The sequence below is a fragment of the Bombina bombina genome, chromosome 3 (assembly GCF_027579735.1).
Source record: "Bombina bombina isolate aBomBom1 chromosome 3, aBomBom1.pri, whole genome shotgun sequence".
NCBI lineage: Eukaryota > Metazoa > Chordata > Amphibia > Anura > Bombinatoridae > Bombina > Bombina bombina.
In genome coordinates, this window is record NC_069501.1 from 1,010,468,200 (window position 1) to 1,010,492,262 (window position 24,063).

At 41.2% G+C, this 24,063-nt stretch overlaps 1 protein-coding gene across 1 annotated transcript in view; it reads right to left on the reverse strand.

The window, feature by feature from the left end:
• The window catches only part of R3HDM2 (R3H domain containing 2), a 150,974-nt gene that overhangs the window by 87,242 nt on the left and 39,669 nt on the right, over positions 1 to 24,063 (reverse strand). The window contains exon 3 of the mRNA XM_053708181.1: positions 20,167 to 20,307. Coding sequence (XP_053564156.1) covers positions 20,167 to 20,307 — 141 coding nt within the window. The remainder of the gene's footprint in view (positions 1 to 20,166; positions 20,308 to 24,063) is intronic.

Consider the following 24,063-nt stretch of genomic DNA (forward strand, 5'->3'; position numbering starts at 1 on the left):
AAGAGAAATAAATTTATCGGGTAAGCATAAATTATGTTTTCTCTTGTTAAGTGTATCCAGTCCACGGATCATCCATTACTTGTGGGATACCAATACCAAAGCTAAAGTACACGGATGATGGGAGGGACAAGGCAGGATTAAGCAGAAGGAACCACTGCCTGAAGAACCTTTCTCCCAAACACAGCCTCCGAAGAAGCAAAAGTATCAAATTTGTAAAATTTTGAAAAAGTGTGAAGCGAAGACCAAGTCGCAGCCTTGCAAATCTGTTCAACAGAGGCCTCATTTTTGAAGGCCCAGGTGGAAGCCACAGCTCTAGTAGAATGAGCTGTAATCCTTTCAGGGGGCTGCTGTCCAGCAGTCTCATAGGCTAGGCGTATTACGCTCCGAAGCCAAAAGGAAAGAGAGGTTGCCGAAGCTTTTGACCTCTCCTCTGTCCAGAGTAAACAGGGAAGATGTTTGACAAAAATCCTTAGTAGCGTGTAAGTAAAACTTCAAGGCACGGACTACGTCCAGATTATGTAAAAGACATTCCTTCTTTGAAGAAGGATTAGGGCACAACGATGGAACAACAATCTCTTGATTGATATTCTTGTTAGAAACCACCTTAGGTAAAAACCCAGGTTTGGTACGCAGAACTACCTTATCTGCATGAAAAATCAGATAAGGAGAATCACATTGTAAGGCAGATAGCTCAGAGACTCTCCGAGCCGAGGAAATAGCCATCAAAAACAGAACTTTCCAAGATAAAAGTTTAATATCAATGGAATGAAGGGGTTCAAACGGAACTCCTTGAAGAACCTTAAGAACCAAGTTTAAGCTCCACGGGGGAGCAACAGGTTTAAACACAGGCTTAGTTCTAACCAAAGCCTGGCAAAATGCCTGGACGTCTGGAACCTCTGCCAGACGCTTGTGCAAAAGAATAGACAGAGCAGAAATCTGTCCCTTTAAGGAACTAGCTGATAATCCTTTGTCCAAGCCCTCTTGGAGAAAAGACAATATTCTAGGAATCCTAACCTTACTCCATGAGTAATTCTTGGATTCACACCAATAAAGATATTTACTCCATATCTTGTGGTAGATTTTCCTGGTAACAGGCTTTCGTGCCTGTATTAAAGTATCAATGACTGACTTGGAGAAGCCACGCTTTGATAGAATCAAGCGTTCAATCTCCATGCAGTCAGTCTCAGAGAAATTAGATTTGGATGATTGAAAGGACCTTGTATCAGAAGGTCCTGTTTTAGAGGCAGAGTCCATGGTGGAAAGGATGACATGTCCACTAGGTCTGCATACCAAGTCCTTTGTGGCCACGCAGGTGCTATCAGAATCACAGATGCTCTCTCCTGTTTGATTTTGGCAATCAGTCGAGGGAGCAGAGGAAACGGTGGAAACACATAAGCCAGGTTGAAGAACCAAGGCGCTGCTAGAGCATCTATCAGCGTCGCTTCTGGGTCCCTGGACCTGGATCCGTAACAAGGAAGCTTGGCGTTCTGGCGAGACGCCATGAGATCCAACTCTGGTTTGCCCCAACGATGAACCAACTGAGCAAACACCTCCGGATGGAGTTCCCACTCCCCCGGATGGAAAGTCTGACGACTTAGAAAATCCGCCTCCCAGTTCTCCACGCCTGGGATATGGATTGCTGACAGGTGGCAAGAGTGGTACTCTTACAATAAATATACCGAATATCACAAAGAAAAAAATGTGAAATAAATGTGATAACAAAAATCATAAAAAGAAAACCAAATAAAGTTCTGAATCAAGGATATGTCTGTGTCCTCTGGATGAGTTTTTCAGCTTGTTAGCATTCCTCAGTGAGATCCCATAAAAAAGGAAACAGAAAACTGCAACATAGTGTGAATCTGTAATGGCACTTTAGTCATTTGTTACAAAACAACTACTTCCTCACTCACATTTGTTGGAGCTTTCCACTAAGCTCAAGGATATGCGCACTCCCACTTTATACTGATGGGAAAACAGTGCACTAGGCAAAACTTGGATACAAATTTATTTTAAAATATATAAAAGCGTCACATAAGCATTGATAACACCACAATGTAAGGGTACAAAAGCAGATATGCTGTAACAAATGCTTCAAATCGCCAAACTTGCAAAGAGGTAAATGGATCAGCAGGAGTGTGACCGCTGAAACCAAAACCTTTTTAGTAGCAAGACAATAGCGCTAAGCCCCCAGGTGTCCTGGCTAGTGTAGAGACGCAATAAAACTCAATATAGAACAGTTCAGTTCCGACGTACGTTTCACTGGTATGCTTTGTCAAGGAATGTCTTGCTACTAAAAAGGTTTTGGTTTCAGCGGTCACACTCCTGCTGATCCATTTACCTCTTTGCAAGTTTGGCGATTTGAAGCATTTGTTACAGCATATCTGCTTTTGTACCCTTACATTGTGGTGTTATCAATGCTTATGTGACGCTTTTATATATTTTAAAATAAATTTGTATCCAAGTTTTGCCTAGTGCACTGTTTTCCCATCAGTATAAAGTGGGAGTGCGCATATCCTTGAGCTTAGTGGAAAGCTCCAACAAATGTGAGTAGTCATTTGTTACAAAACAACTACTTCCTCAAAGTGCCATTACAGATTCACATTATGTTGCAATTTTCTGTTTCCTTTTTTATGGGATCTCACTGAAGAATGCTAACAAGCTGAAAAACTCATCCAGAGGACACAGACATATCCTTGATTCAGAACTTTATTTGGTTTTCCTTTTATGATTTTTGTTATCACATTTATTTCACAAGAGTGGTACTCTGCCCAGCGAATTATTTTTGAGACTTCTAACATCGCTAGGGAACTCCTGGTTCCCCCTTGATGGTTGATGTAAGCCACAGTCGTGATGTTGTCCGACTGAAATCTGATGAACCTCAGTGTTGCCAACGGAGGCCAAGTCAGAAGAGCATTGAATATCGCTCTTAACTCCAGAATATTTATTGGAAGGAGTTTCTCCTCCTGAGTCCACGATCCCTGTGCCTTCAGGGAATTCCAGACTGCACCCCAACCTAGAAGGTTGGCATCTGTTGTTACAATTGTCCAATCTGGCCTCCGAAAGGTCATACCCTTGGACAGGTGTACCCAAGACAACCACCAGAGAAGATAATCTCTGGTCTCTTGATCCAGATTTAGCAGAGGGGACAAATCTGTGTAATCCCCATTCCACTGACTCAGCATGCATAATTGCAGCGGTCTCAGATGAAGGCGCGCAAATGGCACTATGTCCATTGCCGCTACCATTAAGCCGATTACCTCCATACACTGAGCTACCGAAGGGCGCGGAATGGAGTGAAGAACACGGCAAGCATTTAGAAGTTTTGATAACCTGGACTCCGTCAGGTAAATTTTCATTTCTACAGAATCTATAAGAGTCCCTAAGAAGGAGACTCTTGTGAGTGGGGATAGAGAACTCTTTTCCTCGTTCACTTTCCACCCGTGCGACCTCAGAAATGCCAGAACTATCTCTGTATGAGACTTGGCAACTTGAAAGCTTGACGCCTGTATCAGGATGTCGTCTAGATACGGAGCCACCGCTATGCCTCGCGGTCTTAGAACCGCCAGAAGTGAGCCCAAAAACTTTGTAAAGATTCTCGGGGCTGTAGCCAACCCGAAGGGAAGAGCTACAAATTGGTAATGCCTGTCTAGAAAGGCAAACCTTAGAAACCGATGATGATCTTTGTGAATCGGTATGTGAAGGTAGGCATCCTTTAAGTCCACTATGGTCATGTACTGAACTTCTTGGATCATGGGTAGGATGGTCCGAATAGTTTCCATTTTGAAAGATGGAACTCTGAGGAATTTGTTTAAGATCTTTGGATCCAAAATTGGTCTGAAGGTTCCCTCTTTTTTGGGAACCACAAACAGATTTGAATAAAAACCCTGTCCTTGTTCCGTCCGCGGAACTGGATGGATCACTCCCATTACTAGGAGGTCTTGCACACAGCATAGGAATGCCTCTTTCTTTATCTGATTTGCAGATAGCCTTGAAAGCTTTGAAGTCCAGAAGATATCCCTGAGATATGATCTCCAACGCCCAGGGATCCTGAACATCTCTTGCCCACGCCTGGGCGAAGAGAGAAAGTCTGCCCCCTACTAGATCCGTCGCCGGATAGGGGGCCGTTCCTTCATGCTGTCTTAGAGGCAGCAGCAGGCTTTCTGGCATGCTTGCCTTTGTTCCAGGACTGGTTAGGTTTCCAGGCCTGCTTAGATTGAGCAAAAGTTCCCTCTTGTTTTGAAGCGGAGGAAGTTGATGCTGCACCTGCCTTGAAATTTCGAAAGGCACGAAAATTAGACTGTTTGGCCTTTGCTTTGGCCCTGTCCTGAGGAAGGGTGTGACCCTTACCTCCAGTAATGTCAGCAATAATTTCCTTCAAACCAGGCCCGAATAAGGTCTGCCCCTTGAAAGGAATGTTGAGTAATTTAGACTTCGAAGTCACGTCAGCTGACCAGGAATTAAGCCATAGCGCCCTACGCGCTTGGATGGCGAATCCGGAATTCTTAGCCGTTAGTTTAGTCAAACAATGGCATCAGAAACAAATGAGTTAGCTAGCTTAAGTGTTCTAAGCTTGTCAATAATTTCAGTCAATGGAGCTGTATGGATGGCCTCTTCCAGGGCCTCAAACCAGAATGCCGCTGCGGCCGTGACAGGCGCAATGCATGCAAGGGGCTGTAAAATAAAACCTTGTTGAATAAACATTTTCTTAAGGTAACCCTCCAATTTTTTATCCATTGGATCTGAAAAAGCACAACTGTCCTCAACCGGGATAGTAGTACTCTTTGCTAAAGTAAAGTAAACTGCTCCCTCCACCTTAGGGACCGTCTGCCATAAGTCCCGCGTAGTGGCGTCTATTGGAAACATTTTTCTAAATATAGGAGGTGGGGAAAAAGGCACACCCGGTCTATTCCACTCCTTGCTAATAATTTCTGTAAGCCTTTTAGGTATAGGAAAAACATCAGTACACACCGGTACCGCATAGTATTTATCCAGCCTACACAATTTCTCTGGTACTGCAACTGTGTTACAGTCATTCAGAGCAGCTAATACCTCCCCAAGCAACACACGGAGGTTCTCAAGCTTAAATTTAAAATTAGAAATCTCTGAATCGGGTTTCCCCGAATCAGAGATGTCACCCACAGACTGAAGCTCTCCGTCCTCATGATCTGCATATTGTGACGCAGTATCAGACATGGCCCTTACAGCATCTGCGCGCTCTGTATGTCTCCTAACCCCAGAGCAATCGCGCTTGCCTCTTAATTCAGGCAACCTGGATAATACCTCTGACAGGGTATTATTCATGATTGCAGCCATGTCCTGCAAGGTAATCGCTATGGGCGTCCCTGATGTAATTGGCGCCATATTAGCGTGCATCCCCTGAGCGGGAGGCGAAGGGTCTGACACGTGGGGAGAGTTAGTCGGCATAACTTCCCCCTCGTCAGAATCTTCTGGTGATATTTCTTTTATAGTTAAAGACTGATCTTTACTGTTTAAGGTGAAATCAATACATTTAGTACACATTCTCCTATGGGGCTCCACCATGGCTTTCAAACATAATGAACAAGTAGTTTCCTCTGTGTCAGACATGTTTAAACAGACTAGCAATGAGACTAGCAAGCTTGGAAAACACTTTAAACAAGTTTACAAGCAATATAAAAAATGTTACTGCACCTTTAAGAAACACAAAATTTTGTCAAAATTTGAAATAACAGTGAAAAAAGGCAGTTACACTAACGGAATTTTTACAGTGTATGTAACAAGTTAGCAGAGCATTGCACCCACTTGCAAATGGATGATTAACCCCTTAATACCCAAAACTGAATAATAAAAGACAAAAACGTTTTTTTTTTTCAAACAGTCACAACAACTGCCACAGCTCTACTGTGGCTTTTTACCTCCCTCAAAAACGACTTTGAAGCCTTTTGAGCCCTCCAGAGATGTCCTGGATCATGCAGGAAGAAGCTGGATGTCTGTGTCTGTAATTTTTGCAGTGCAAAAAACCGCTAAAATAGGCCCCTCCCACTCATATTACAACAGTGGAAAGCCTAAGGAAACTGTTTCTAGGCAAAATTCAAGCCAGTCATGTGGAAAAAAACTAGGCCCCAATAAGTTTTATCAACAAATACATATAAAAACGATTAAACATGCCAGCAAACGTTTTATATTACATTTTTATAAGAGTATGTCTCTCTATTAATAAGCCTGATACCAGTTGCTATCACTGCATTTAAGGCTTTACTTACATTTTCTAGCAAATTCCATCCCTAGAAAAATATTAACTGCACATACCTTATTGCAGGAAAACCTGCACACCATTCCCTCTCTGAAGTTAACTCACTCCTCAGAATATGTGAGAACAGCCATGGATCTTAGTTACTTCTGCTAAGATCATAGAAAATGCAGGCAGATTCTTCTTCTAAATACTGCCTGAGAAACAGTACACTCCGGTACCATTTAAAAATAACAAACTTTTGGGGGGCGGAGCCAACTACCGTGCTGAGAAGACGTTTGTGTTCAGAGCTCTGATCACAAACCCTAATTTAACTAATATTACGCTAAGTTTCAGCACAAAAAAAGTTGGTTTAAGGGAAGAGTGTAGTATCTACAGAGCACCATAGTTGTTTGGAGACCGAAGTTGGAAAGACTTTTACTTGCCAGCCCAACGACAGCGGGAAGCCTCTTTGCTTGGATCATCTAAATAGCCGCTGACAATCTGCACTCCGGAGGGTCGGGGCTCCGCTCCGGAGTGATCAGAGGAGGATTCCTGCTGTACGGGGGGCAAGAGAAGTGGCTTAGCCTACCAACAAACTGTGACTCACGGACCGAAGTTGCGACTGGCCTCACAAGACCCGCGCCTCTGCTGCGCTGCTACTGGGCTACTCCGGTTACCCCCGCTACCCGACGGAGTCACGGTGTAAGATCCCCGGTGACATTTGAATAGGTAGCCGGTTGAAGAGCTGAGCCAGTCCCTCCTATATACGGTAAGACCCCACGCCACAAACAGCTTACTAACAACACAAGACTGCAGACTACACATATACCTGTCTGGTATTGGAGACTACCTTACTATCCCATTAACAGAAGAGGCTTGAAGCGGTCCTAACTTTATTACATAACAGAAAAAAAAAAAAAAAAAGAGGCGCCAAAATCCGCCATCTTACCTTCTCCCTCAACACAGTGCTGCATTACTCGGGCGCAAGTGGATGCACAGATACACTGTCTAATAGACACTACGAGGACTACTGGAGACTGGGGATTTCCCTAGTTTTATGAATCCACCTGTTGAACTCCTAAGCAACTCAGATAGTACTGTAGAAGCGGCACAAACATTATACCTATATTACATGTAAAGCCTGCATTTGAAACGGCTATTTACTGCTGCTAAGAGGGGTAACGGTTTTCCTTATATAACCGCATTTTGTGGCATAGAAGGTACTGCAACATATCCCAGAGCTCTACAAATAAGTTACTCATATTCTGACCCACCAGGTTTGCTAACTAAGCAAGATAATACTGTATTGCAGTTTCTCCTCTGTTTTCAAAATAGAATAAACTTGCTGAGGGCACTCTTTTATCTCTCTTATCTCCATCATTTTATAGTAACATAAGATACCACCATAACCCTTGCACTACCTTGCACTCTCAAGTCCAAGTTGCCTGAAGGCCTTCATAAAGAGTTCTCTAGCCTAGACCCCCTCCCCCCCTTTCCTCACCAGCGGGTCATAACCAACTTCCTTTTCCCCACTTCGCCCAATAGGGGGCACGCCCCTGGGAGTGTGGTCTAGTTCAAACATCTACCTACATCAGTTTTATCCTCAATTCAAATTTGGCCAAACCTGAAATATAATGCAAGGCTAGAGGCAAACAAGTTGGGGTGCGGGATAGGGGTTCCCTCCAGGAGCCAACTAAATTAAGGACTCTGTCTCAAGGTTTATCTACGTCAGTTGCAGAATTCAATATCCATACAACTTATCATGGCAAATATGATGGGGAAAAAACAAAGATCCCAGAAAAACCCCAAGAGGACTCTAACAGATCACTTCCATAACAAACATGCTTCAAACCTAGAAAATTCGCAAGATGACTCCAGAGATTCACCCACCTCACTTAACAGACTCCCCAAATCAGACAGCCGGCATAGAGAGGGCCCCTCCCTCTCCCAGACAACTTTTCTAAATACCATACAGACCCTGTCTGAAAAAATGGATACACATCATTCTTCTTTACGCCAAGAGTTTAGACAATCATTTGCTGAACTGAAAAGAGAAATATCGTCAGTGAATGAGCGCACTGAAACTCTAGAGAAGAAGCATGAAGATTTAGCTCTTGATGATTCCAACCGTCTCGCCTATTCCCAAAATCTGGCAGAAATGATTACAGAGCTTGAAGGCAAACTAGCAGACCTTGAAGACAGGTCCCGTCGTAATAACTTGAGGATACGTGGCATTCCAGAATCTGTCACCACAGCAGAACTCCCAACCCACCTACAAGGGCTATTCAAAGAAATTCTAGATACGCTCCAACCACAAGAATTACTGATAGATAGGGCTCATAGAGCCTTGCGACCACGAAACTCGTCTGCAGACACTCCTAGGGATGTTATCCTGAGATTACATTACTTCACAACCAGAGAGAAAATTCTAAGAGCCTCATTCGCTATCCATCCATCAAGTATCCATCCATTCCGATTCTTCTTCATCAAAACTAAACCTTTCTGTCTAGGTGTTATATGAGCTCACTAACGGGTACATATCTTACTCTTCATTAGCTCATATACACAGATTCACATCAGCTGATAATTGGAAAGGCTCTTTTAGGCCCCCATTCCCACTCGAGACTGACTTTTTTCTTTTTAGGTCTCCAACTAAAGTAAAGATCTAAGATATGAAAGACACATCTTCTTTATTTGTAAAGAACGCTGATCACCCCATCGGATGAGGTTCGGCAGAATCTCCAAACTATAGTGAGAACATTTGGACCCTGTCCTCACTCGGAAGACAAGCAGGTGAAGCTAGCTGTCTTATTAAAGTTTGATTAAAATTTATTAAAGTTTGATTAAAGTTTGTTTATATTTACTACTTAGTATAAGAATGACTCTTAAATTAAAAATATATATCTGACAATGGATGTAACTGTCTAGATATGTTGCACACGGTTTACCCTCAAACACGTACTTGAGGTATGACAGTTAAATGTTATCTTTGTAATTTCAGGTTCTCTTACCAGCAGATATGTTTTATAGATTATCTACTGCCCTAATATATACCATTACTGTTTACAGTTTATTTGAATGTTAGTTACATTATTCTATGTATATCTTGACTCTCTTCTCTCTTCATGCAATAGGACTACTGAGATGCTTTATCTATTGACACAAATGTTGCCCAAACATAACATACAAGAATACTTCTCTTTCTTTGTACAGACTACTCGAGCTCCTTAATACAATACAACACCACCCCTCCAAACTACTGACCTGGAGGGCCCTTATACCCTGAAACCCCAACACTCCTTCTCTTACACTTAGGACTCCGCCCCCCCTCAATACGGGTATCCTATACCCACCTTTCAACCTCAAGCGGCTCTTGCCCGCTGTATTCTTTTATCTCTTTATCTACTCTAAATATATACAGCTTCACCAATATCACAGGTTATTGAACTACACAGAGAAACACATTTAGATCCCATAACTACCTAAATCCAGAGGTGAGGTCCCCTCGAACTTCCCCCCATTCATTCGCTATCACACAGTGCACATCCGGACGCAATAAAACATGGAACACCTCCATATCCTATCCCTCAATACACAAGGTCTGAATTCCCCAACGAAGCGTAGCCTACTCTTTAATTATCTCCAAAAACATAAAGTAAGCATAGCCCTACTCCAAGAAACTTATTGGACAACTACTCCACATACTCTTCGCACAACCAAGAGATATCCTGTAGTACTAGAAGCCTCGTTCACCTCAAAATCTAGAGGAGTAGCCATTCTTTTCAATAAAGACATAAAAGTAGAACATATACACACTGAAATCGACCCCCAAGCTAGGTATATCATAGCTGTCTGCAGACTAAACACCCAATTGGTCACTATTGCAAACCTATACGCTCCAAATATTAGGCAAATGCGTTTCCTCAACAAAGTATTGCATACACTAACAGAAATAAAACAAGGAGCCCTAATTTTAGGAGGTGACTTCAACCTCTTGTGGGATCATAACATAGACAGAATGGGCCCCAAGATCTCTGCCTTAGACAGATCTATACACTCCTTATCTGGGGCATTCAGATCACTAATTTGCCAATACGACATTTACGATGTGTGGAGATCTCTCCATCCTCAAGGAAGAGATTTTACCTTCTACTCTCCCCCGCACAAATCTCATACCAGAATAGACTACTTTTTCGTCCATGCCAAGTTATTAGATAAAATATCACGTTAAGATTGCCCCGATCTCTTGGTCAGACCATGATGCCTTACATATGTCTTTTAGTGGCCATGTCTTTTATAGACCAAGTCCCCAGTGGCGACTGGGAGACTACATACTAACAGACCCGCCCACCAAGATAAGCATACAGGAGAAAATTGCTAGTTTTCTAGAGATAAATGATAACCAACAGACCACTACTGAGATTTTATGGGCCACTCTCAAAGCAGTACTTAGAGGACACCTAATAGATATAGAGATTGATTCACGTAAACAGAGAGGCATGGTCCTCTCTTCACTAGTTACCCAAGCCAGACTATTGAGACAGCAACTCACTGAGTCATACTCCATTACGGTAAACGACCAACTCCACGAGAAAAATAAACAAATTCAAGATGCAGAATTACGCAAGACACACAATATATTGGAGAAATTTAAAAAATTATACTACCACTTTAGTAATAAGGCCTCATCCCTGTTAGCTAAAAAACTTCGACACCGCACGGCACAATCAAGGGTACTGACCATTAAAAATAGAGATGGACAACCAACCTATGCCCCAGGAGACATAGGCCAAGTCTTTAGGGACTTTTACCAAGTACTATACAATATAGAATCTGACCTGGAGACTCCACCTCCTTCTCCCACGGACATCTCTGATTATCTTACAATCCTTCACCTACCTACACTTGACACAGCTCTTATCCCCTCTTTAATAGCCCCAATAACAACTAAGGAAGTAATCAATGTAATTAGTTCACTTAAATTGGGGAAATCCCCTGGCCCAGATGGTTACACAGCACGGTTTTATAAAACATACCAGGTCATTTTAGCCCCCATACTCTGTAGAGTATTTCAGGAGATTATGCAAAAGAGCTCCTTTAACGCAGAATTCCTTGAAGCAACGGTAGTTGCAATTCCCAAACCAGGAAAGGACCCAGAGCTATGCAGCAGTTACAGACCCATTTCCCTCCTGAATATCGATATAAAACTGTATGCTAAATTATTAGCCAATAGGTTGTCAAAAGTGATTAACTTACTCATACATTCAGATCAAGTGGGATTCATTCCAAATAGAGAGGGCCCGGACGCCACTAGACGCATATTAAATATCCTTAGCATAGCATCCAGGGGCGGGGACCAATTCCTGGCCTTGTCTCTGGATGCAGAGAAAGCCTTTGACAGGGTGAGATGGGTCTATCTATGGGAAACAAGGAAGATATTTAACTTCCCTCCCCCCTTTATTAGGGCTATACAAGCATTATACTCCCACCCTACGGCACGAATCAAAGGTACGGGATTCCAATCAGACATTTTCAATATTTCTAACGGAACGAAACAAGGTTGCCCCCTTTCACCCCTTCTCTTCGCGATAGCCATAGAACCCTTAGCACAGGCAATTCGAATAGACCAAAGAGTTGAGGGATTGACATTTGGGAAACACACACATAAGATCTCACTGTATGCGGATGATATAACTTTGTTCCTGACCTCCCCAGCGAACTCCCTAGAAGCGATATTCAGTATCATTGATACATTCAGCTCCATGAGTTACTACAAACTGAACATAGACAAAACAGAGGCTCTATACATAAATATACCAACCCAGAAGCTTAAAGACTTACAAAACATATACAGATTCCACTGGAAATCTGACTTCATTAAAGTTCTAGTATTGCGCTGAGTCCTCGATGCTTCCCCCCAACCTTAAACTATCTGATCTTTTATGGATACCCAAGCATCATAGACACAAATTGGGAGGACTGTATCCCATAATACAGGATGCACTGAAGTTCTGGGACTCTATCCGACATGAACCAAACATTTCCCCACACCCGTCTACCGCCTTAACCATATCAGCAGTTCTGTTCTCACTACCAGAAGCACACATAGATTTATGGCAGAACCTGCGCATCCAGACCATTACTGATTTCTACGAGTCAGAGGTTTGGATCCCCCACCCTCAGCTATGTATCAAATTTAATATACCCCAGAAACTCCAGTTTGAGACCTTCCGTATGAGTTCTTGGCTACGTTCTTGGGGATACCCAAAGAAAGCCCTCAGGACTCCATCGCCATGGGAACTATCTTGGAATAAAGCACACTATATTAAACACTCTTTGTCCCTACACTACAACCTCCTGTCTACTTCTAAACCATTCCACAAGATTTCACAACACAGTGCTTGGGAGAGGGAGATCGGATTCACAGTTGATTTTAGTGTATGGAACAATAGGATTCAGCTCACTAGAAAATTACTCCACTGTGCTACCCTATGGGAGCTCTATTATAAAATTACTGTCAGGTGGCACCTTGTTCCCGTCACCCTGCATACTGCCTATAACTCCCAAACCCCACTCTGCTGGAGGCAGTGTGGACAAACAGGCACACACATCCACATTTGGTGGTCTTGCCCAAAAATCCAACCTCTCTGGAGGAAAATATACAACACTTTAGATGACTTCCACATCATTGCCCCCTACTTGCCGGAGATTGCCCTCCTACACATGCCAATACCTACTCTAAATAACCACGCTGACACACTTACGATCTATCTTTTTATGGCCACTAAGTTGGCTATAGCCAGAGCATGGAGGAATAAAACCTCACCGTCGTTCACACAAGTACTATCTATAATCAGACATATTAGACTAATGGAGCAATACTCCTTTAGAGTACTAGATAAGGTCGATCAATACTCCCAGATTTGGCACCCGTGGCTCACTCTCTTTCCAGATTAAATTATATTAAACTAAAACACTAGCGTATCCTAATTAATAGGGAACCCCATTGCCTCCCCCTTTCTTCCCTCTCCCCTCACCTTACCTCTGGACGTACACAAATACACATATCCATATACGTTCATGATTGTCCAACTGTGTATTGATATCTGTGTCTAGGCCAATATTACTGTTTATATTTCTGAACAATTGTACATTCCTGTATAAACCTGTTGATGCTAAACCACCTGAGAGCTGTATATCGCATTGTTGGTATTCCATTCAACATCTCCTTTAATATCGTAAAATAGAGACATGGCACTTATAGGCAAGTAACATTACTTTACTGTACCCAATGAACACTTAGGCCCATCCATGTACATATCTACCACTAACAACCTTATGTGTTCGCAATGATGTGAAAGTATACAACTGTAATGACTCGCACTTGTCTTTTTGTTATTTATTCCTTGCTTGATTGTCTCAATAAAAAAATTATATTTAAAAAAAAAAAAACTTTTGATTGAAGAATAAACTAAGTATAAAACACCACACTCCTCTTACGACCTCCATCTTGGTTGAGGCTTGCAAGAGAATGACTGGATATGACAGTTAGGGGAGGAGCTATATAGCAGCTCTGCTGTGGGTGATCCTCTTGCAACTTCCTGTTGGGAAGGAGAATATCCCACAAGTAATGGATGATCCGTGGACTGGATACACTTAACATAGAAACATAGAAACATAGATATTGACGGCAGATAAGAGCCATAGGCCCAGCAAGTCTGCCCGACCTTACCTAACAGTATAAACTTATCTAGTTCGTAGGATAGCCCTATGCTTGTCCCATGCATTTTTAAAGTCCCCCACAGTGTTTGTTGCTACTACCTCTTGAGGAAGTTTATTCCATAAATCAATCACTCTTTCTGTAAAGAAGTGCTTCCTCAAATTACTTCTGAATCTACTACCCTTTAGCTTGAGCTCATGACCCCTTGTTCTTGAATTTTCCATTTTATGTAAAATACCCACAGCCTCAGTTTTACTAAACCCTTTAATGTACTTGAAAGTTGCTATCATATCACCTCTTTCCCTTCTCTCCTCTAAGCTATACATATTTAGGTCATTGAGCCTATCCTGGTAAGTTTTATTTTTTAGACCATGTACCATTTTGGTAGCCCTCCATTGCACAGATTCAAGTTTGTTAATATCCTTCTGAAGATATGGTCTCCAGAACTGCACACAATACTCAAGATGAGGCCTAACTAATGATCTATAAAGTGGCATAAGAACCTTACTATTTCTGCTGCAAATACCTCTACCAATACATCCAAGCATTCTGCTAGCCTTACTCGCTGCATTACTACATTGTTTACTAAGTTTTAAATCATCTGAAATAATAATTCCCAAGTCCTGTTCCTCGTCTGTAACAGTCAGTAAAGTGTCATTGAGTCTGTAATTAACATTTGGATTTTTCTTCCCTAAATGCATTATTTTACACTTTGCTGTGTTAAACTTTAGACCCCAGTCATTTGTCCAATCCTCCAATTGTTGTATATCACTTCTCATTTTGTCTAACCCCCTGGAACATCCACTCTGTTGCAAATTTTTGTATCATCTGCAAAGAGACATACTTTCCCCTGTAGCCTTTTGCTGATATCGCAGATAAATATGTTAAACAAAACAGGCCCCAGAACTGACCCCTGAGGAACACCACTAGTAACAGCCCCCTCTGCTGAATGAACTCCATTTACTAAGACACTTTGTTTTCTGTCCTTAAGCCAGCATTCCACCCAGTTCACAATTTTTGAATCTAGACCAAGGAGATATAGTTTGTGAATAAGTTTATTGTGTGGGACGGTGTCAAATGCTTTGCTGAAATCTAGATATGCTACATCAACTGCTCCTCCCTTGTCTAATACTTTTGTTACATAATCAAAGAAGTCAATTAGATTAGTCTGACATGATCTCCCTGAAGTAAAACCATGCTGATTTTGGTCCTCTAAATTGTTTGTCTTTATGTAAGTCATAATTCTTTCTTTTAAGAGGCTTTCCATTAATTTCCCTACTACTGAAGTTAAACTAACTGGCCTGTAGTTGCCAGATTCTTCTCTACTGCCCTTTTTATGAAGGGGTATTACATTTGCTATTCTCCAATCATCTGGGACAGCTCCTGTTAATAGTGACTGATTAAACAGATCAGTTAATGGGACAGTTAGCACTGATCAAAGTTCTTTTAAAACCCTTGGATGAATATTATCAGGACCCACTGCCTTTGTAACATTTATTTTTGATAATGCTAACAAAACCTCATCCTCTGTAAAAAGATTACTGTTAAGCTTGTTTCTATTTTGCGTTGCATCCCTTAATGTAGACATTGTATCTTCACAATCTTTAGTGAAAACAGAACAGAAGTAATCATTGAGACAGTCTGCAATCTGCTTATCTCCTTCTATTATTCTACCATCAACTGATTTCAATTTTACTATTCCTACCTTATTTTTTCTTCTTTCACTGATATATCTAAAGAATGTTTTGTCCCCATGTTTTACTGACTGTGCTATCTTCTCTTCTGCATGAGCTTTAACCTTCCTAATTAACTGCTTAGTCTTTTTTTGTTGGAGTCTCCATATTTTCATATCATCATCTGCTTGTGTGTGTCTGTAATTTTTATAAGCTATCTTTTTTGTCTTTACAGCATGTGCTACTTCTTTGGAAAACCAAATTGGTTTCCGCTTTCTTTTACTTTTACAGACATGTCTAATACAGTGTGCGGTTGCATCTAAAATGGCACCTTTCACAAATTCCCACTGTTCTTGAACCCCTGTAATAAGAGTTTTCCCCTTTAAATAGTTCTTTAGGTATTCTCCCATTAATGAAAAATCTGCCATCCTAAAGTCTAAAACTTTTGTTTTAGTCTGGGTGGACAGTTCCTGAACATGAATACTAAACCAAACAGATTGATGATCACTGGATCCTAAGTTCTCACCTACAGACACATCTGAAACTGTATCACTGTTTGTAAGTATTAGATCTAATATAGCTTCCTTACGAGTTGGTTCCTTGACTAATTGTTCAAGTGATTCCCCTAGCAGAGATTCAAGAATATACCTGCTTCTAGCCGATCTGGCAGAAGGAATCTTCCAGTCTATATCTGGCAAATTAAAGTCCCCCAGTACTATAACCTTACCCTTCATGGTCATTTTGGTTATTTCATCTAATAACAGATTGTCCAGTTTTTCATCCTGCAATGGAGGCCTATATACAACCCCTATTCTAAAAACATTTTTATCTCCAATTTCCAAAGTCACCCAAATACTTTCCACCTCATCATTTGTTCCTACAATTTCAGTAACCTTTATATTTTCATTTACATACAAAGCAACTCCTCCACCTTTCTTTCCTACTCTGTTCTTTTTAAATAACCTGTATCCAGGTATGACTATGTCCCAGTCATGCAAATCATTGTACCATGTTTCTGTTATAGCTACTAAATCCAAGTTGTCCCTAGTCATTATTGAAATGAGTTCAGGTAATTTATTTCCTAAGCTGCGAGCATTTGTGCTCATGGCACGAAGAATTTTTCTACTAGAATTTCTAGAATTGTTACTTGGACTAACAGTTTTGGCATGCTGTGGGGGGCAGGTGGATATATTAATGCTACCCCCCTTTATTAGTTTAAATGATTTCTAATAAAGTATTTAAACTCCTCTCCCAGATAATCTGTTCCTTTAGCATCCAAATGCAAGCCATCTCTCCTAAATAACCTAGTATCTTTCCAAACAGAGCTATAATGGCCAATAAAACCAAATCCTCGTTCCCTGCACCACTTATCTAACCAAGAATTAAATGTTGTTATCCACTCCATCTTTCCTGCTTCCTGGCCATACACAGGTAAAATAGCAGAAAATGATAGAGTTGATGCCACAGTCTCTAAATGATTACCTAGGTCACAAAACTCTTTCTGAACAGCAGCAACATGATTACTAGCCAGATCATTTGTTCCTAAATGTACAATCACATCTAACTCACTTCCCTTTTCTGCTGCCTTAACAATTCTCAAAATACGATTCTTATCCCTGTGAGCAGTAGCTCCTGGAAGACATCTAACCTCCCTTGTTTCTCCTTTACTTTCACCTAAATACACATTCCTCAAAATAGAGTCACCCACTAACAGTCTTTTTCTCAAAAACACATCTGCAGTTCTTTCCTGTGTTATGTTACCTGGAGAATCAGGTGCCAATAGATTTAAATTACCTGTTACAGCTTCAGAGGGCTCAGAAACAGCAATCTCCTCATCACAAGTATATTCGGCAAGAGCAGCATAGGAGTTTTGCAATGGCAGAGGTTGTGGGCAATGCTTCTGGTCTACTGTTCTAATTCTTCCAGAGCCTACAGTGATCCATCTGCCTCTCCTTGCTGATCTCTGGGGTAGAGGGGCTTCTTTCTGAGGCAGCTTTGTAGAGGTAACAGGTATGTTACTTACCTTAGCTTGAAGTTTAGCTATTTCCTCCCTTAACAGGGAAAACTGCTTACAAACAGGACAGCCCCTAAATCTCCAAAAAGTAGAACGATTAAAAAGTGCAAAACACCCATTGCACTGTATCTGAGACATTTTAAACTATGCAACACTTTAACAATAAGAAAAATATAAGTATTATTTACTACTGAATAAGCCTGAATAACCCTGAATAACTCCTGAAATAACTCAAATATCCTTATGTATTTGATCCTTTTGTAGTTTGATCTCTTTGCTAAGAAGCAGAGCTAAATGTTTAGCAGAGGTAAACAGATCTCTTTAAATACCCTCAGAAAGATAGGGTGGGGTCCCTCCTAATTGCTCACCTATGCAAACAATCTAATTGTTATCTAATTGCAATACTAAAAACCAGAATACAAAAGAATGTAAATTAACTCAAACCTTTAACTATTCAATTTCTGTAGTGAAACTAATTCACAGTTCAGGTCTACCACCTATAAAAAAACAAAATATAAAGTTAATAGAAATACAAAATATATTATCTGAAAGTACAAACTATTCAAGTAACAACAATTTAAAAGAGAAATGTTATATACCTTTCTGAAATAACTCAAATATCCTTATGTATTTGATCCTTTTGTAGTTTGATCTCTTTGCTAAGAAGCAGAGCTAAATGTTTAGCAGAGCTAAACAGATCTCTTTAAATACCCTCAGAAAGATAGGGTGGGGTCCCTCCTAATTGCTCACCTATGCAAACAATCTAATTGTTATCTAATTGCAATACTAAAAACCAGAATACAAAAGAATGTAAATTAACTCAAACCTTTAACTATTCAATTTCTGTAGTGAAACTAATTCACAGTTCAGGTCTACCACCTTTCTGAAATAACTCAAATATCCTTATGTATTTGATCCTTTTGTAGTTTGATACTTACCAAAAGACTCTCCACTAGCAAAAAACCAGCAGACAGCCAAACCAGTACTGAAACATATCAGCAGAGGTTATGGAATAGGAGTATATTGTAGATCCATAAAGGGGGGAAAAAGACAAGTCCTTGCAACCAATTATAGAGGGTTTATGAAACATTTTCCATGAGGTGGGGGGGGAAAAATATCCCAAACCATACCCACATGTCACTAATTGTCTTTCTAATATTTCATCCTGGATGTCCTCTTAATACCTAAGCTAAATGTCTCAAAAACGGAGCTCCTTATTTTTCCCCCTTCTTCCAAAATCCCTATCCCCAACTTTCTCTAACTGTTGATAATAACATCATTACCCCAACTCCGAATGCCTGATGTCTTGGGGTCATACTTGACTCAGATCTCTCTTTCACTCCCCACATCCAGTCTTTGGCCAATTCTTGCCGCATCCACCTTAAAAAACATCTCCAAAATGTGCTGCTTCCTAACACAAGACACAACTAAGACTTTAATCCACTCTCTAATCATTTCCTGCCTTGAATATTGCAACTCTATTCTCTCCTGCCTCCCTAGCTGCCATCTATCTCCCTTAAAATTTATAATAAATGTTTCTCCCAGGCTGATCTTCCTTACAAGTCGCTCCTTATCTGCTGCACCTCCCTGCCAGTTCCTTCACTGGCTTCCTCTAACCTCAAGAATAAAACATAAAATACTGACTAACTTTTAAAGCTCTCAAAAACACTGCTCCACCCTATATCTCTGATCTAGTCTCCAGATACTCGCCATCCCGATCGCTCATGACCTCCTTTCTCTCCTCATCTCCTTACCTTCTCACATTTCTGTCTACAATACTTATCTAGACTGGCCCTTATTTTGTGGAACTCTCTGCCTCGCTCGTCATGACTCTCCCCTAATTTTCAAATTTTCAAGCGCTCTTTAAAGACTGTTTAGGGATGCATATAATATACACTAACATCTTTCTATCTTAGTTCCTCTCCTCCTTTAGGTATCCCTTGAACCCATTAGCACGTAAGCATGCGAGCCTAGCTGTTTTGTAGATCACTTTCATGTGAGATGATTTATAACAGTGAAACTCTTGGCAGGGTCCTCTATCCCTTTGTCTCTCATAACTGTCACCTTGCATATTAGACCCATGTCTTTAGCTCTGCAGAACCTGTTGGCACTCTACAAATAACTAAAACTAATATACATCCTTCTGACAAGCACTGTACTCTGATGGGAAACCAGGCCTCAATATAGACTGAAAACCCCTCTCTCTGAAGAATAAAACGCACATTTTCATCCTTCAACCACCTCCAGCGGAGGCAAAGTAAAGACTAAGGTATGTGTGAGGGGTTTTATAGAGCCCTTGGGGTTTGGGAATCTTTGCCTCCTAATAGTGGTAGAGAAGAGTAATTCCCAAGAGTAATGGATCGTGGACTCTAACCACCTGTAGGAAAGAGAAATTAACTCTTTAGAACTTCAAATGAGCATTTCTTTCTGACAGTTCTAAACAAACATTTGTTTCAAAATCTTTAAACACAACACATATTAAAGCACATAAAACACAAATAAAAAGAAGCCACCACTATTTATTAAACCCATCTATCATTAAGCTTACATTCGTGTGTTATTTGTTTTATTGATGATCACGGCTTTGCCAGTTTGGTCTACATTATGATCCATGCCAAAGTAAGCAGCGGCACGATGTAAAAGCATTCTGTGATATGAGGTCATCTGTGGAAACTTCTTAAACTGATTGCTGGATTAAAGAAATAGAAATGAAAAATGTTTTAACATGAACATTGCTGAATTGCTGCTCTGGCTTCACAGGAAGCAATATCTGACTAAAGAAGGTCCTATTTTAAAAACGGCAACTCCTGAAAAAAATACACCTCAAAACAAATCAGGAAAGAACGTAAATAACATGTCTTTAATAAGCAACCTCATATGATTTGTTTAAAACACAGAAGAGCATTATAATGTTCCTTTGTTTGAAATTGGTATAAAAAAAACCCAACCAACAAATACTTTTAAATCAATGTTGTTCATCCAAATAGCCATAATTATTCGAAGGATATTAAAGTCAAAATGGACATCATACATCAATGTATTTCAATAAGGATAAGAAGCAATTTTACAATACATATGGAATAGCAAACAAATCTTAGTAAAAGCTGTCATAGCTTACTATGCAAGCAACATATGAAGTATGCACAAGATGTCAATGTGTGCATGCAGCATAAAAAGTAAATTTATGCTTACCTGATAAATTGATTTCTTCTATTATACAACGAGTCCACGGATTCATCCTTTACTTGTGGGATATTACCGTCCTGCTAACAGGAAGTGGCAAAGAGCACCACAGCAGAGCTGTCTATATAGCTCCTCCCTTGACCCCACCCCCCAGTCATTCGACCGAAGGTACAGGAAGAAAAAGGAGAAACTAAAAAGGTGCAGAGGTGACTGAAGTTTTAAATCAAAAAAATATAATCTGTCTTAAATTGACAGGGCGGGCCGTGGACTCGTCGTATCATAGAAGAAATCAATTTATCAGGTAAGCATAAATTTACTTTTCTTCTATAAGATACGACAAGTCCACGGATTCATCCTTTACAATACAATACCAAAAGCTACAGGACACGGATACAATACCAAAGCTACAGGACACGGATGAACGTGAGGGACAAGACAGATGCCTAAACAGAAGGCACCACTGCTTGAAGAACTATTCTCCCAAAAATAGCCTCCGAAGAGGAAAAAGTATCAAATTTGTAAAATTTGGAAAAGGTATGAAGTGAAGACCAAGTCGCAGCCTTACAAATCTGTTCAACAGAAGCATCATTTTTAAAAGCCCATGTGGAAGCCATCGCTCTAGTAGAGTGAGCTATAATTCTTTCAGGAGGCTGCTGTCCAGCAGTCTCGTATGTCAAACGGATGATGCTTTTCAGCCAAAAAGAGAGGTAGCCGTAGCTTTTTGACCTCTACGTTTTTCAGAATAGAAAACAAACAGAGAAGATGTTTGACTGAAATCTTTGGTCCCTTGCAAGTAAAACTTCAAAGCACGAACCACATCCAAGTTGTGCAACAGACACTCCTTCTTAGAGGAAGGATTAGGACACAGGGAAGAAACAACAATTTCCTGATTAATATTCTTATTAGTAACAACCTTAGGAAGGAATCCAGGTTTGGTACGCAAAACCACCTTATCAGAATGGAAAACAAGATAAGGCGAGTCGCATTGTAATGCAGATAGTTCAGAAACTCTTCGAGCCGAAGGGATAGCAACTAAAAACAGAACTTTCCAAGATAGAAGCTTAATATCTATGGAATGCATAGGTTCAAACAGAACCCCTTGAAGAACTTTAAGAACTAAATTCAAACTCCATGGCGGAGCAACAGGTTTAAACACAAGCTTAAGTCTAACCAAAGCCTGACAAAACGACTGAACGTCTGGAACATCTGCCAGACGCTTGTGCAGTAAAATTGACAAAGCAAATATCTGTCCCTTTAAGGAACTAGCTGATAACCCTTTCTCCAATCCTTCTTGGAGAAAAGACAAAATCCTAGGAATCCTGATCTTACTCCATAAGTAGCCTTTGGATTCACACCAATAAAGATATTTACGCCATATCTTATGGTAAATCTTCCTAGTGACAGGCTTTTGAGCCTGAATCAAGGTATCTATGACCGACTCAGAGAATCCTCGCTTAGATAAAATCAAGCGTTCAATTTCCAGGCAGTCAGCCGCAGAGAAACTAGATTTGGATGCTGGAACGGACCTTGAATGAGAAGGTCCTGTCTCAGTGGCAGAGTCCATGGTAGTAGAGATGAATTTCCACCAGGTCTGCACACCAAGTCCTGCGTGGCCACGCAGGTGCTATCAAAATCACCGAAGCCCTCTCCTGTTTGATTCTGGCAATCAGACGAGGAAGGAGAGGAAATGGTGGAAACACATAAGCCAGGTTGGGGATCCCTTGATCTGGACCCGTAACAAAGAAGTTTGGCATTCTGACGAGATGCCATCAGATCCAATTCTGGTGTGCCCCATTGATGAATCAATTGTGCAAACGATTCCGAATGGAGCTCCCACTCCTCTTCCGCTTCCCAGTTCTCCACTCCTGGGATATAGATTGCTGATAGATGGCAAGAGTGAGTCTCTGCCCATCGAATTATTTTTGAAACCTATATCATCGCTCGCGAACTCTTTGTTCCCCCCAGATGATTGATATATGCTACAGTCGTGATATTGTCCGACTGGAATCTTATGAATCTGGCCGAAGCCAGCTGAGGCCACGCCTGAAGCGCATTGAATATCGCTCTCAGTTCTAGAATATCTATTGGAAGGAGAGCCTCCTCCTGAGTCCACATCCCCTGTGCTTTCAGGGAATTCCAGACTGCACCCCAGCCTAATAGGCTGGCGTCCGTTGTCACTATGACCCATGCTGGCCTGCGGAAACACATTCCCTGGGACAGATGATCCTGTGACAACCACCAAAGAAGAGAGTCTCTGGTCTCTTGATCCAGATTTATCTGAGGAGATAAATTTGCATAATCCCCATTCCACTGTCTAAGCATGCAAACGGAACTATGTCCATTGCCGCTACCATTAGTCCAATTACCTCCATACACTGGGCCACTGACGGCCGAGGAATGGAATGAGGTGCTCGGCAGGTGGTTAAGATCTTTGATTTTCTGACCTCAGTCAGAAAAAATTTCATGTATACCGAATCTATCAGAGTTCCTAGGAATGGAACTCTTGTGAGAGGGATAAGTGAACTCTTTTTACGTTCACCTTCCACCCGTGAGATCTTAGAAAAGCCAACACGATGTCTGTGTGAGATTTGGCTAGTTGGTAAGTTGACGCCTGAATTAAGATATCGTCCAGATAAGGCGCCACTGCTATGCCCCGCGGCCTTAGAACTGCCAAAAGGGACCCTAGCACTTTTGTGAAAATTCTGGGAGCTGTGGCCAACCAGAAGGGAAGAGCCAAAAACTGGTAATGCTTCTCCAGGAAGGCGAACCTATGGAACTGGTGATGATCTTTGTGGATAGGAATGTGAAGATATGCATTCTTCAAATCCATGGTGGTCATATATTGATCCTCCTGGATCATTGGTAAAATAGTCTGAATGGTCTCCATCTTTTTGTTTAGGATCTTGAGATCTAAAATCGGTCTGAAGGTTCCCTCTTTTTTGGGAACCACAAACAGATTGGAGTAAAATCCCTGCCCCTGTTCTGCTTTTGGAACTGGGCAGATAACCCCCATAGTATATAGGTCTTCTACACGCGTAAGAATGCCTCTCTTTTTGTCTGGTTTACAGACAACCATGAAAGATGAAATCTCCCCCTTGGAGGAGAATCTTTGAAGTCTAGAAGATACTCCTAGGTCACGATTTCTAAAGCCCAGGAGTCCTGAACGTCTCTTGCCCAAGCCTGAGCAAAGAGAGAAAGTCTGCCCCCTACTAGATCCAGTCCCGGATCGGGGGCTGACCCTTCATGCTGTCTAGGTGGCAGC